This window comes from Panthera leo, chromosome B4, assembly GCF_018350215.1.
Source record: "Panthera leo isolate Ple1 chromosome B4, P.leo_Ple1_pat1.1, whole genome shotgun sequence".
Classification (NCBI taxonomy): Eukaryota; Metazoa; Chordata; class Mammalia; order Carnivora; family Felidae; genus Panthera; species Panthera leo.
The window spans coordinates 18,477,487-18,493,404 of record NC_056685.1 but is presented as its reverse complement, the minus strand read 5'-3'; the positions used below and the strand labels follow the sequence as shown (position 1 = coordinate 18,493,404).

The 15,918-nt window shown below is 37.8% G+C and overlaps 1 protein-coding gene across 2 annotated transcripts in view; it reads right to left on the bottom strand.

Annotated features, from left to right (window-relative positions):
• The window catches only part of PLXDC2 (plexin domain containing 2), a 445,479-nt gene that overhangs the window by 193,891 nt on the left and 235,670 nt on the right, over window positions 1–15,918 (bottom strand). For both annotated transcript variants that reach the window (XM_042945054.1, XM_042945053.1), the window contains exon 4: window positions 2,807–2,876. In XM_042945054.1, coding sequence (XP_042800988.1) covers window positions 2,807–2,876 — 70 coding nt within the window. The remainder of the gene's footprint in view (window positions 1–2,806; window positions 2,877–15,918) is intronic.

Sequence of the window (15,918 nt, the reverse complement as noted above, 5' to 3'; positions counted from 1 at the left end):
GTTATATACTCCTTCCTCTTCTTAAAATAAATTTTTTTAATGTTTATTTATTTTTGAGAGAGAGGGACAGAGAGACAGAGAGACAGAGCACGAGCAGGGGAGGAGCAGAGAGAGAGAGAGAGACAGAATCTGAAACAGGCTCCAGGCTCTGAGCTGTCAGCACAGAGCCCGATGCGGGGCTCGAGCTCACAAACTATGAGATCATGACCTGAGCCAAGTCGGTTCTCAACCGACTGAGCCACCCAGGCGCCCCCCGCTCCTTCCTCTTCTTAGATTCTAAGATCCTGAGCAGGATCCATATTTTACCCTTCTCTGGATACAGTGAAATATCACATCCTGTGCCTTTCACACAGTAGGGGTTCAATCAATAGTGACTGAATAAATAAACAATAAACGCACAAACAAGCTTTTTATTTAGTCAAAAACTTTTACAGGAGATTCTTGTTTTGTTTTGAAGAAACCCAGGTGAGTGTCTAAATTATCTCAGTTATGCCTCTCTAAACAGGGTGTAGATTTATATGTGGAAGTTCGAGGCTAGCATGTTTTAAGTAGAGAGAAAAAAAATGTTTCTTTACATTAGTGCTTTCTTCAAAGAAGATGGAGATCATTTAAGATACCAGATTTTTCACTTATCTTGAGGATCTTTTCAAAGGAAATTGGTACTTTGAAGCAGTAAAGATGACATAGCTATTTGTTTGGGTTTCTTTCCTACCAACTCAGCTAAGGGAAATCTTAGTTCATATTGGCTGAATCACCGACATGACTTTTAAAGAAAAAACAATTTGAGCAGCTGAAAATCAAAGGGGTCCGTATTTTTCCCACCGTGTGTACAGATTTTGAACAAACGTGATTAATAATTCACTGTTTAAAATTCAGTGGAACACTTTTTAAAATTCAGATGTTAGAAAATGTGCTTAATGTCCAGCTTATAAAATAGCCATGTTCATATCATACTTCAAAGATGCTAGGAAGCATGATGTAATTCATAGTGTCAGGGGCCATCTTTCATTTTTACCTTTTTCCTTTTCTCTCAATCCTTCAACACATTAATTAAATGTCTATTAAGTGCCATGCATCATACTAGCACAGAAATGCATGGCAAGCTCAAAAAGACATGGTCCTTGTGGGAATTTTGCTTATATTTAGTCCTTTCTTTACACAAAATTTAATAGTGTCAGAACTGAAGCCATTGGCGTTCCCTAAAACCAGCTCTTCTGCTTGAGTTTGTGATTTCTGCTGACAGCATCATTTCTCTCCCTTGATTTGAAAAGGCCACAGGCTTGCCAAAGCTCTCAATATGTGCCACACAAACTATTGCAATATTCTTCCAATTATACATAGCAACCCCAGTCTTTTTACACTTGAAGGCATTACACAAACGTCTGGGTTCAGCTTCTTAAAGCTTATTACTTACTAATTAAGGACTAATGACTCACATAGACTCTTGAGGCAATATATAAAATTGTCCCAATCTACCTTTCTCTTCTTAATATGCCACATTTTTTTTGTAAATCTACTCCCAGCTTCTCTCAAACTCAATTATTTGCTATCCTACATACACCTTACCCATTTCTTCTTCTGTGTATTTACTCAAGATGTTCTTCCGTGGGACCTACCCTTCCTTCCCTACACAACCACAGAAACTGAGACATCATTTAAGAAATATCACAAACAGCAATTTTTCTATAAAGTCTTACTGGACTTTCACAGATGGCTCAGCTTTGTCATCCCTGGAAACCCATATTTCATCATATGTATTTTCTAAGGAACCCCCACATTCTGCTTCACTCTAATAGTCCCCTAGGCTATATAATCCCAAGGCAGACATAGCTTTATTTCCCATTGTTCAGAGTAGGTGCTCAAAAACTTTTGTTTGTTTGTTGATATTTCTGATTATAAGTCTTATTCTGAATCCTATGTATCTTCTAAATTTTATATTAAAATGTGGCACGAGTGATCCACATGACTTCCTTACCATTCAGAAGATCAATAATGAAACCTGGTGAAGGAAAGGGACTCCTGTACAAGGTGCATTAGACTTGGGTGCTCTGTATGTAGACTCCATTCCACCTCTGGTTTTCTTTTAACTTATTTCTTGACTTACGCTTCCATGTTTATGTTTTTCCCTCAGAACACAGGGATATTCTCTGGCCTTTTGCTTATCTCTGCTAGTAGCACTCAAGGATTAAATTTTTCTGACTTCTGGGATATACTAAAAAAACGATAATTGCCTTTCAAGAGTATTGCTAATCTCTATACTAATATCCAAAGGTTGTGCAGAAAAATAAAACTAAAAGAATCCCAACTGAATCTCAGTGTTTACTTTTAAAATTTAAATTAGTTGCCAGTCAACATAGGTGGTATTAAAGAGTGGGGGGGGGGGCAAATAATTAAAGGTAATATAATGAGGATGTGTGTATACATACTTATATTAATCAATTACATACATTAAAAGAAAGAAAAATACCGCAGCAGGTTCCTTAAACACCTTTTTCTTTTCTAGGTCTATTCCCATTTATGCAGTCTTACCATATTACCAAAGATGAATTAAAACATAGAAGGAAAAAGAAGGAAAAAAAAAGTATAAGGAAAACAGATGAATCTAAGCTGAAAATTATAACTCCACCTTTTTTTTCTGCTGAAGTTTTTCCAATAGCTATACTCTTTCTTAGATTTGATTTACACCCATGACTTTGTGATAGAAGGCAATGGTTTTCCCAATAAATGTCCCTCTTGAAATGTAAATTGAAAATAACTATAGTGAAACTGTAGATTATTTAGGGTGGATGGGTAGAAAAACACTTACCCCCAGTTGCCACAGTGATTTCACGTAGGAAATGGCCATAAAATGGGAAATCGAAGGACAGATTCACTCTCTGCAAGGAACAACAACCAGAAAAGAAAATCAATAATGTACATAATCGTAAATGTAAAATGAAAGCCTTCCAGTTAAAAAAAAAATGATGCTTCTACTTTGAACTACTATTATTGTAGTTGACTGTTCGACCTTGAATCCCTGGTGGTAATAAAGGATTTCTTTTCTCTGGTAATTAAGTGTTCGAAGTATGTGAGAAGAAAAAAGTTGACTGTGATGGTCTATTGGTCTGTTCTTCACTTACAAAAAGAATCTGGAACTTTCAACTGTGATTCAGGCTATTCTCTCCAATTCTCTTAGTCGTCCACTGAGAATCAGTTCAGTCATCATGGTGAGCAATTAATTTTAGGATTCTATTTTTAGTTTGATTAGTTTTCTCCAACACAGTAGAACATGTCATCTATCAAGTTTCACTGAATAAGGCAGCAAAAAATTTATTTTATGTAATTATGTATTCAATTTGTCTTCTGTACATTTCATAATGAAAGGCAGTTTCATGTAACAAGATAGCTTGCACTCTGATCTAGACCTGCAGATATTTTTATTTTTGGTGTGATAAACTCTCTGTATTTGGTATATTATGTCCACTTTACAAAGCACAGAGTCAAAGAATAAAAAATGCTGCTTATTGGAGAACTACTTTGCCTACTTAACTACTTTAGAAGAAAACTGGAGAGACTTAAGAAGAAAGCTCATAAATTTCACCCCTCTTTGTTCGAAAAAAGGGACCATATATACATACATATATATGTAGTTTTACTTATTATTGTATTATTTATAAAATATGTATTTATATTTTATATCATATATTTATATATTAAATACACATATAATTTATATAATAAATATATATAATATATACAGTAAAATAAAAACAAAACACAACAAAGCAAAACAAAAAACCTTAGATTTTTCATATGTTTGAAGTGATACAAACCAGATATATTATTATTAGGCAAGAAGCAAGAAAAAAGTGAGTTATAACAAAAATGACCAACTGAAATAAAAGGTGCCAGAAAGAAATTAATTACCTGGTTTAGAGCCCAAAAGCACACACCAATTACCTACAGCAAAAGGTTTTCATGTTGAAATTCAACAGTCTATATTACAGCTCTCCCAATATACAAATTAAAAAAAAATAGAGAAGTATATCTAGATTGAATTTTGCTCATTCCAATTTTGCAAATGATCGCGTTTTTACATCCATCAGAGATTTCTAATGACTTATTTGGCATGAAATTAATGATTCAAAATTTACAGTAACTTTCAATTAGGTTTTCATTCCCTCCTTTGTAATGAAAGCTGCATCTTCCGAGAGGGTTTATCACCATTTTTATTTTATGCTGACTGATGGGAACAACAAAACCCATTCTCATGGCACTAACTGAAATGAGTGGTTACTAATAACCCTAAAATAAAAGCTTCCAATGGCAAAATTGGGTATCTCATAAAAGACATCCAAAATAATTTTATAAAGGCGCTTGCTGTGGTATATTGTTCTTCATCGTTGTAATTTATTTCCATGCTCATGAGCAAACTGGTAAAATTCATCACCCTTCGGAACCCTTACTTCCAGAATAGGAGTTTGGTTTAAATATGTATTACTCACAAATGCTATCAATTACTCTCCCAAAGATGAACCAGAGGAATAGGATATTAGTGTCTCTGCCACCACACATTTCAATATTTTTAAAAGAAGAATGAGACACACACATATGTAAGTTTTACTTTTCTTGAGAAATAAAGACATTCTCAAGGAAATTTTGTTAATATATTATTCTGAAGAACAGTATCAATGATTGAAATGCTTCCCTGTGTAAAGGACCAGTTTACCCCAGTTACCACCATGACCGCTTCACGGACACTGAAGGGATAGCAATGCAAATTTAGAAAGATGCCACCTTCTCAATAACGGTGAAATCCACCATTTCTCTGTGGATAATACTTTCCAAATGTAGGTTCCTAAAAATTTCCTCCTAGGCTTGGCTCCAATTCCCCTAGAAGTCATTCTCCATATTATCTAGCACATCACTCCCCCACTTGAAATCATTCAATCCAGATCCAACCCTCTCTGAAATCATGTCAAAATGGTGACAATATGTTCTAAGGCCCAACACTAACTGGCCCCTGCTACCTCACAATTTTCCCTTCACATTTTCTGCTCCAGCAAGTCTTCTAGAGCTTTCTTTTAGTTCCCTTGAACCTCCCACCTTTAAGCGTTGGTTCTGGTACTGCTACAAGCTGTCGCTTATGACTGTCACAGTCTTTCAAACTTGGTTGGCCATGGCTTCCATATTCTTTAAGCCTTGGCTTAGTTTGATTGGCACCCCAAATACCAACTCCGACATAAGGATTTAGGGGCAGATGGTTTGTTTGGAAAGTAATCAGGAAGTATTTGCTCCAGAAAGTGGGAAAAGCCAGACAAGGAAAAGAGCAATCAGTAGTAGATACACTTCTAGGTATGTTACTGTTATAGCTAGTTCTCCTCTTGGAGGGCCTCTGAGAAACAAGAAGGAAAACATGCCTTAGAATCTTCTCATTGGATGTCAGGAGGCTGGGACATTTATCCATTAACTCCCATCTCCTACCGACTGGAGGTTAATTCCCCTCCTCCCCCAGACTCCCTGTGCTTGTGCCTTCAGACAGAAAGAAGAGACACAGCACTTGAGCTGGTAAGTTGCTGGTATATTAGAACTGCCCTCCATGGTTTCAGGTGAACTCAAGGAGGCAGAGGGATATGGGACAAAGCATCAACAGGGACTAGCTAGGTCACATCCGCAGAAACTCCTACTTTGACTTCTTAGCTCAAGGTATGCCTTCTTACGATATCCTACCTAGCATTCTCTACATATACAGACTCACATAAAGCAACTGCATAAGATTCAGACAGTAACTGCATCAAAGTGAAACTAACTTAGTGTCAGAGTGGTTAAGAACAGCTTAAGAGGAAAACTGGAATTTGAACCCACATGTGGTGGACAGCGATGGCAATGCTCTTAATTACTGAGATGTTAAAACAAAGCGATGAGAAGTCATACATAAAGGCAAGTTTTTGAAAATTATGATTATCCCTCCTTAAAACACATAACTGAAAAATATTAAAACATAAACAGGAAAAACAAAAGCTCTGGAATTTTATAGAGTGCTTTTTCTTCCCCCAGGGAGTGCTTTGTGGTTTTTGTTTATTTGTTTGTTTGTTTTCAGGGAGTGCCTTGACACTAAATGATTATATATTCAATATCATTACCCCTGGGTAATTAGATCATTATTTTTCCTCAGTATGGTATATAAAACAGGCATGCGGGTCACTGAAGAAAAGTTTTATTTATTCGTTCATCCAGCTGACATTTATTTCGCACCTTATATATACCAGTCCCTAAATCAGAGGCTGAGGATACAACAGTCAATAGGTCCTACCCATTCCTTCCTTTGAGGAGTTCACAAAGTGGTGCAGGAGAACATCACCTAAGGATAAACAATAGGGCTAGGCAGGGGCAGAGTAAGGCCCAAGACAGGCGACCTAACCCAGAGGAGATGTCACTGAAACTCTTTTAAAATGACAAACGGAAGTTAGCCAGATGAGACCTTAAGGCATGGAAGCAGAAGCGATAGGTCAAAATAGGGGTAGAAAGTGAAATCTGGGTGGCTCAGTCGGTTGGGCGTCTGACTTTGGCTCAGGTCATGATCTCATGGTTTCCAGGTTCGAGCCTCGTGTGGGGCTCTGTGCCCACAGCTCAGAGCCTGGAGCCTGTTTCTGATTTTGTGTCTCCCTCTCTCTCTGCCCCTCCCCTACTCACGCTCTGTCTCTGTCTCTCTCAAAAATAAACATTAAAAAAAAAGAAAGAAAGGAAAACTGAAAGGACTTTATGATTATTGGAAGGACATTTAAATCGGGAGTGAGGGAGGATAGTCTAGGAAAGAAGACAGGTTTCTAGCGGGGTGACTAGTGGACTATTGTGCCATCAATTGAGATAAAGAGCTATTTTGGTTAGGTGTGAGAAGATTAATGACTTAAGGATTCTTTACGTAATAAAAAATAAATAAGAATGACCTCAAGTTGAATATGCAACAAGGGACACTTCTGCAACCAGAAAGGCTAACCAGAACCCTGGATTTGTCACAAAGTCACTGTAAACAAAAGCAAGCATAATATTGAAACCCTGGTGTAGTTACCAGACCCTGAGCATTATCCTATCTTGGATCTCAACCCTTAAGAGATATTCCATGTAAAAGGGGTAAGGGTTTGGGAAACTTGTCACATAACTAAATTAACAGTCTGGGCAAAATACAAAATAAAAGCTTAGAAGTGAAAATTTCAAGAGCATGGGCAACACACCTAGAATCAACTGAATTGGCTACCTTCTTACACTCTGTGGAAAGGAGTGAATTATCTGAGAGGAGAAATGGTAATTTCGAGACAGACAAATGGCATACGACTTCTTCATCTGGGGAAGGATAAATTAACGGAACATTCTTTGAAGAGTCTGTAGAAGTATATGAAGAGAATCCAGACAGTTGGGTGCAGATTTATGGCAGGTACAGCCATGTATGACTGTGACCTTTAAAACCACATCATGCCCTCCTACAACATGCCCCATGAAAATACTCTTGGGAACAGACCATCAGGCTCCATTAGGGCTATCCTCTCAGATTTCCAAGGCACTTCTTGTTGCCTCTTTTACATATTGTTCTTATGCCTATTGCTATCTGTTTTCAGACTAATTATTGTGATCTCTGCTAACTCTTTTTAAATAACAGAGGAATTGTAATCCTAAGTAAACACTATTCCAGTTTAACTTGCTTGCCTATTTCTCAGTGGTATTACAATGATAAATTAATTTGTCAATGCCGGTAAGACCTTGAAGACAGAAACCTAATACAAATTAAGAATATGGAGTGGGCACACTTATAATTCTAAAAGCTACTTTTTAAAATGTTGTTAATAAAAACTTTTTGTTTGAAGACAGCTTCTTATGTACGGTAGTAAAGCTACATTTTTCCGGTTCCCCCAAGTCTTTATGTCATTTGTATAAGACATAATCCTGATGAAAAGCTTGTGGCAAGAAAATTAGTAGTAACTAAACTTTAAGTAATTGCTAATTTCATGAGTTCATGATAGGAAATGGTCCAAAGAATTTAGGGACTATTCATTTATGCAAGAATGAATTCATTAATTGATCATTAATTTCTATCCACATATTTCAACATTCTATTTTTTAAATGTTTATTTATTTATTTTGAGAGAGAGAAAACGAGCATGTGGGTGGGAGAGAGGCAGAGGGAGTGAGAGTGAATCCCAAGCAGGCTCCATGCTAAAGTGGCTCAATCTCAAGGCTGTGAGATCACGACCTGAACTGATATCAAGAGTTGGACACCTACTCAACTGAGCCACCAAGGTGCCCCTCAACATTCTATTTTTAATCATTTAAGCAATATTATGTTTGAGGGGCACATATTTCTACCTTGGGTCTCTCAAATTCATGGGATATTATCATTATTATTGGAAAAATGAGATCTGCATTACTTTTTCTAAAAATATTTCCAAAAGTACATGAAATAAATCTTAAGACATATTTTCAGTGTGTTTATTTATGCTAAGCGTTAACTTCGAGAATAACTAAAAAATTGAAGAAAAAGTATTTTGCTTAATTTACATGGATATTTCTAGTGATACTGACTTTCTTTTAGAATACCTGAATACACGATTTCATTTCCAATAAGGTTTATATCTCTCATAAATAAAATGACTGAATAATCATTCTTATTAGGATAACTTTTTTATAGTAATTCTAAATAAACTTAATTTCTTAATTGAGATGTGATATGTTCTTCGAGAACGCACAAAACAATTGAGTAACTTTCTTGAACCTGGATAAGGTAAACATAAAACTCACTCACTTATAAATATTTAGAAGAGATTACTGCAGTCTTAGTTCTTTATTAACCACCTGATACACATTTTAGAATCTTCCTTTAATGGAACCAGATGAAGCTTTATTTTTAAGTTTTCAATGGTTCTTTCCTAAGTTTTAATGATCTAGCATGGTTTTGGAGTCAGAGACTTGAAATGATGTCCCAGCTTTGGAACTTAGTAGCTGTGTGATTTCATCATGTCACCAATGTAAGCCATAGTTTGCTCATCTGTAGTCAAGACATTTCTTTCGGGGTGCCTGGGTGGCTCCGTCAGTTAAGCGTCTGACTCTTGATTTTGGATCAGGTCATGATCTCAGGGTTCATGAGATCGAGGCCCACGTGGACCTCTGCACTGATAGCACAGAGCCTTCTTGGGATTCTCTCTCTCTCTCTTTCTCTGCCTCTCCCCTGCACATGCATGTGTGCGTGCACTCTCTCTCTCCCTCTCTCTCAAAATAAAAAAAAAATTAAAAAATTCTTTTTTTAAAAAAGAGACATTTCTTTAAACCGTATTACACAGATTGAATGACCAAATAACATGTGGATCTTCATAAGCATTTAGTCAATGATAGTGAATATTACCTTATGCACATGAAGGTGTCTAGCATAGCAAGAGTTCCTTAAAACTAGTTTCCTAAAGAAAAATGGCTCCCTATTTGATTCCTAATAGTTGGAAGTGATGTAATATGTGTTGTGTTTAACATCAATGAAGGCAAATTGCTTTACTAATAGAATTATACCACAATTCAATAATATGTTTCTGAGCAATGTTATGATGCCCTCATTTCTGTTATATTGAAATAATCATAACTACTATATTTACTGTTGGTAGGAAAATGCAGTTAGCATTTAATATATTAGATGTTCTGCTAAGTATTTTTGCCTATATTTAGCAAGTATGCATGGTAACATTAGAAGGCAAAAGTAAGATAAGAAACAGGAAACTTGCATAGTCAGGAAGTGTCTTGAAGGAAGATATTTGATAATTATAAAAGGAAACACAGTATCTTTATAGTGAAGGAGAAGATTCTAGAAGGCATCCCCTGAAGCAGGTGATCATAGTTAACATCACCAGAAGCCAGGCATAGTGACATCATGTACTTTCTGATATGATGCACAAGTAAGGACAGAATGCCATTTCTGTAATGCCACAAAAAGTAATTTGGTCTGAAAACAGAGACCTGTGTTAAAACACGGAAGAAATAGCAGACAAACACCAAATCAGAGACATTGTATGAAATAACTATCCAATACCCTTTAAAAGTATCAAGTTCATGAATGACAAAGACTGAGGAAATGTCATAGATTGAAGGAGGCTAGGAGACTGGACAAATGCATGCGATGTAGGTCATAGACCGGATTCTGAATAAGAAAAATGGATGGTTTGGGACAATCAACCAATATGAACGAGGCCTTACACTGGTTAAGAGTACAGTACCCGTGTTGACTTCTTGTTATCAACAATTGTACCACAAGCATATAAGGTGTTAACACTGAGGAAAGCTATATGGGAACTCTTTAAACATTTCTTGAAAGTTTTTTCTTTTATATTTATTTATTTTTGAGAGAGAGAGAGAGAGAGAGAGCATGAGTGGGTGAGGAACAGAGAGAGGGAGAGAGAGAATCCAAAGCAGGTTCCAGGCTCAGAGCTGGCTCAGCTCCAGCTGTCAGCACAGAGCCCAGTGTGGGGGTCAAACCCATAGACCGCAAGATCATGACCTGAGCCAAAGCCAGAAGCTTAACTGACTGAGCCACCCAGGCACCCCCCATTAAATAAGCCTGAAATTAAAAAGAACCTTTACAAAAACAAACAAACAAAAACAAGTAATAAGTTGAAACTACTAGAAATAACAGAGCCAGAATTTCAATCCACAAATGTTTGACTCCACATCTCTTGAGTTTTGACCACTATATCATACTATCTCCCTTCTTTTATAGCAGGTGCTTCTTTTCCTACCTGTTATCAGACTTTCCATAACTGTGTTTTCTCTCTGGGACCCTTAATACTGTCAGTCATTCATGTTTTTGTTCTTAGTAGACAATAATTTCCTTTAAAATGTAGTCATAATAAGACGTAGTCAGAAGGCTCCCAGATGCATGAGGCCAAAGTCATAAAAAAAAAAAAGAGAGAAAATCTGAAGAAGGTACAGTCTTCTCAGATGAAAGTGCTGGGCCCGGACGACAGAGCAGTGCTGGGCAGAGCCACGCTGAGCCACAAGCCACTGAAGCCTGATGGAGCCATGCAGGTGCCCTCTCACCAGATGGGCACAGCCTGGACTCCACTGTTTTTTGTTTGTTTGTTTTTTGTTTTTTTGCACATTTGGGGTTTAGGTGCATCCATTTCTGACCCTCCAAGGAGGGATCCAGGGGCCAGTTTTCTTAACTTACAGAACCTTTGCTTTCTTTTTTACAGTTCTCAATGGTAATTGGCTGTTAACTGGTTTATTCACCTATTTAACTGAAATCGATCTCCTTACACAATAATATAAGAAGTAATATAAACTAAAGGACAGGAGAGTGGTATAAACAGGACCCCATACGTATGCACGTATGTAGCTATAGAAACAGAAACATGTAAAAGGACAGGCTTCCACAAAAAGCAAACATGAAAGGAAGAAACGGGCAACGGAGAGGGATATACATGGACGCAACAGCAATACAAACTTCTTTGATATCCCCTAAAGGAAAATCTGGCTTCAAAACCGTAAGTGAGCTGAGTGTATTTCAGAAATAAAGTAGCTGCCGTGGGCAGTATAACTCACAATGTTTTTTTTCCCCCACGGAGAATTTTTTTTTTTTAATAAAAATGGAATTTTAACCAACTCTCACACCCTTGGAGGAGTGGATGGGACACGGGTCGTTAATCCAGTGACTAAAAACACTGGAAGCCTAATTAAAAGATCACAATGTTCACGAGAAGGGGCTAATCAATACGTAAATATACGGACAAGAGCCGGGCTATTCCTTTTAGGAATAAAGCCCATCAATTGAATTGATTTTCTGAGTTGGAAATTCTAACTGCTTCAGTACTTTTTTGGTAACAGGACCAAGAATTTAAAATTAACCCTGCACATTGAATGATGCGCTGCACGGGACCGTTCACATGCTAGGAAACAAAATGCAATCATTGTGCAGTTACCTGATACTCATTCAGATGAACTGGGGTTAAGTGAACTATCACCATACCTTTTGACCTCTCACATTTCATGGTTTCCAGCAAACACGTGGCTTACAGTTGCTTGCCTGTATTTGCACATTTTGAGAATTATTCAAATTAGTTTGTGGGAATATTTACCATTCCGGCCGGGTGTGGAGGAACACTGTTGAAGGGCACAGAGAAAAAAAATAACAGGGTTTTATAAAGAAGCCTTTGGAAGGTAGGTGGGTGGAGGGTGAGAACCAGAAGCCACTTGTGGATTTTTCACGCTATTCTACAAGCAAGGCAGTGGATTCTGCCAGGCTTCTCACGCTGAAGTGTACATGATAATCACCGAGGCTTCTCGTTAAAATACAGATTCTGGGGGCGCCTGGGTGGCTCAGTCAGATGAGCGTCCAGCTCTTGATTTCGGCTCAGGTCATGGTCTCAGGGTTGTGAGATGCAGCCCCATGTTGTGTCCATGCTGAGCTTGGACTCTGCATAAGATCCCCTCTCTCCCTCTCTCTCTCTGCCCCGTCCCACTCTGCTTTTAAGTGTGTGCGCTCCCGTGCTCTCTCTCTCTCGCTCTCTCTCTCAAATTAAAAAAGAAAATAGAGATTCTGATTCTGTAGGTCTGGGGGTAAAGGGGTGGAAATTCTGCATTTCTAACAAGCTCCCAGGGCTGCTGATACTGCCCCAGGGACCCCACTTTGAACAGCAAGTCTCGATGTCACATCATGGTCTTTGAAACACTAAGACCATTGCTGTAAGGAAAGTTTGGCAAGTGTGAAATGTGTTAAAAGGGTATACAGACTTCATTCTGGATAACATCGTCTCACTTCACCTGGTAACAGTTACTTGGCCTGGAAATTTCCATTTCAGGAGTTGAAGCCCAGAGGTACCTACTAGCCAGGACCCAAGCAATGATTTGTGGCCACAGTACGCCTGAGGGCAAGGACACTCTTCTGTTAAGTCCTTGACTGGTGATCTTCCAACGGGGCAGGGAAGGAAAAACACTGTCTTCCCTTCTTCCCCGTCAGTGGAAAATAACTAAAAAAGTTAAATGTTTGCATGGTGACTGTTAATATTAATGGAATGGACGCCACGGAGTTAAGCATTGCACAAATGTTAAATCGTGTAATACTAACGACAACCTGAGAAAGTAGGTACAATTATCCTTCCCGTTTTACAGATGAGAAAAGAGATGGCAGAGCAAATAACACACTCAAAGTCACCCAGGTTGTAGTTCGCAAAGGTGGGGGACTCAAATCCAGGTAGCCTGTTTCTAAGTCTGCATATCTAAACACGTTATCGAGCTGCCTTTTGACTGATATGTTCAGATCTGGAATTCAGTGAAGGCCAAGTTCATCAGGAGAGTAATTCAAAACTTGATGACGGGGTGAAATTGAAATTTAGGCCAAGTTCAATTTTAACGTTTCACCTTTCTTGGTTAATTTCTCTTTTTTAAGTTTTTATTTGGAAATAACTTCAAATTGAGGTTACAAAAATAATGCAAAAAACCCTCCATACTGTTTATGCAGACTCACCAATTTTTAATAATTGGTCACATTTGGCAACTTCTGGATTTTTCAAAAGCTGTGTGAAAATGTATGCCCTCCCAACGCAGCTCCTAAGAGCTGCTCCCATAGGAAAACCTACCAATCTCTACAGCCTACTCTGCAGGGTATCAGGATTCCGGTGGCTAACTCTTGCCCCATTTATCAGCAGTGAAGCTTACTTGACATTTTTTCTCAGGCGGCTGCTTCATAATAAGAAATTCCTGGCGATTCATCACCAATTGAGAGTGGCTACAGGTGGTTCGCTTCTAGTCCCACTGGCATTTTAACCGACAACCTCCACTAAAGAAAGAGACACCAGCTTTCTGAGGCTGGAAACCCAGGCACAGCAGCAGTTCTAACAGGATGATAATTTATGAACAAACCATGTGAGATTTTGACTGTTTTCCCTAGTAAGCAATAGGCTATATTTTGGTAAGAAGAAATAGACAAAAAGAAAGGTAACAAAAATTGGTATAACCAATATTTTTAAAAGATACTAACATACTAGCTTGTCCAAGCAATCCCAATCCCCAAATGTCTTTTGTCTTTTATCTTTTATCTTCTGTACTTCAAGATTTTTCACAAGAATTAAGTCTCTTTGCTTTTAGTTGTGTTCTCTCTTAAAGAGGATTCCATTCCATTTACATTTTGCTAAGTTTTCAGTGTTACAAAATATTTCCCTGCAAAAGAGTCATGTGAAAGCTTTATCATTTTATAACTTCAGGGTGAGAATATGTTTTGTGGTCATTTTTCTAAAGTTAACTGTTATTAAGTCTTCATGGACTCACAGAGAGATCTCAGAAAAGATGATCAAAAATAGGTTGGAGAAGAGAATCTAGAAAACACGAGTAAATGAAATTATTTATCCCATCTGAGATATGGCTGTGGGATCCCATTTTTATAGCTTTATGATTGTAAAAGGCTAATGTGAATGAAATCTTCTAAGATTTCACAGAAGCCTCAAGTGTTTACCTCACTTGTGACTTTGAAAGCTGGGCAGAGATTCCTTTATCTAGAATATTTTACAGCCATCATTGGTAACAGATGATGAAATTAAGGTTACCCCCTATGACTCTAATTTTATAGAAATAATGGTGCCCGTCCACTAAAGACACAACATGGAGAAATAAGATGAAATTGAACTGAAATAGAATAAAATCACGTGTGATTAAAAAAAATGTTCTTGATTTGGAAAACGAAGTCTTGTTATACACATGAAAACTGATCACTGTGGGCTTCATAAAACTATCTTAAAACTCTCCAACATCGCTTCTATGTCTGAGGTCATTCCTAGATTCAGGAAGGGTCTCAAGGGTATCTTAAATAATCACTACTATACATCTGTTTAGATGATGATATAAGTAAAAGGAGTTTACTAAACTCAGCACATTAGGTGAGGAATGCTTAATCTGTACCATTACAACCATCAGCTGGAGAAGGAATAGATCTTTACATGTATTTATTTACTGGCTTTAAGGCAGGCGGACCAGCTCATTTCCCTGGGATACAGAGGAACAGAACTCATTTACTCTAATCTCATGTTAGTTTTGTGGAATGGAACAGAGAGATGTCTTCATTTTCTGTTTTTAAAAACATGTTTATTTTGAGAGAGAGAGAGAGAGAAAGAGCACGTGCATGCGTGCACACAAGCAGGGGAAAGGCAGAGAGAGAGGGGGAGAGAGAATCCCAAGCAGGATCTGTGCTGTCAGGACAGAGGGAGACACCAGGCTCGATCCCATGAACCATGAGATCATGACCTGAGCCAAAATCAAGAGTCTGACACTTAACTGTCTGGGCCACCCGGGCACCTCACCATGCCCTTATTTTCCGTAAGGGCCCTCGACTAATACTTTCTTCAGGACAGAGAGAATTAGTCTCAAAGATAAGTGACTTAAGTAAATAATAATAATAGTAAAATCAACTAATTAAACCTAAAAATTTAGTTAGAAAGACTCATGCAGACAAAACTCATCCTAGTCTGTTATTAAACTAGAGGAAAATCCTAAGAACAAAGGCAAGTAAGGCCAAGTTGATAAACTGTAAATGTCTTGGCTGAAACGGAGCAATTCAAACGCTAGAGCGGCAAGTGTATTCAAGCAGCCAAAGTAAAAATAAATAAAAACAACTTAACTGTTAGTTAAGGTGTGAACAGACCTGAGGCAAAAATGTGTAGTCTAGAGAGTAGCCTGACCTAGATAGCAAATTAAGTAGACTTTTGAGTTAATCATTTAGAAAAATCAGCACTTATCAACAGGTTTTCTGATGCACAGGAAAAAAAAGAAATTGTGCAGAATGAGAAAACGAGGCACAGAGAGGCCAGAAACCAAGCTGTCACCACGGACATTCACATTCAGCCCGCCAACATCAGCATTATGCCAACAGGAGACCTATGGAGGTGTTAGCTGAAATGATGTTATTTTCTTGGAAAAAACAAA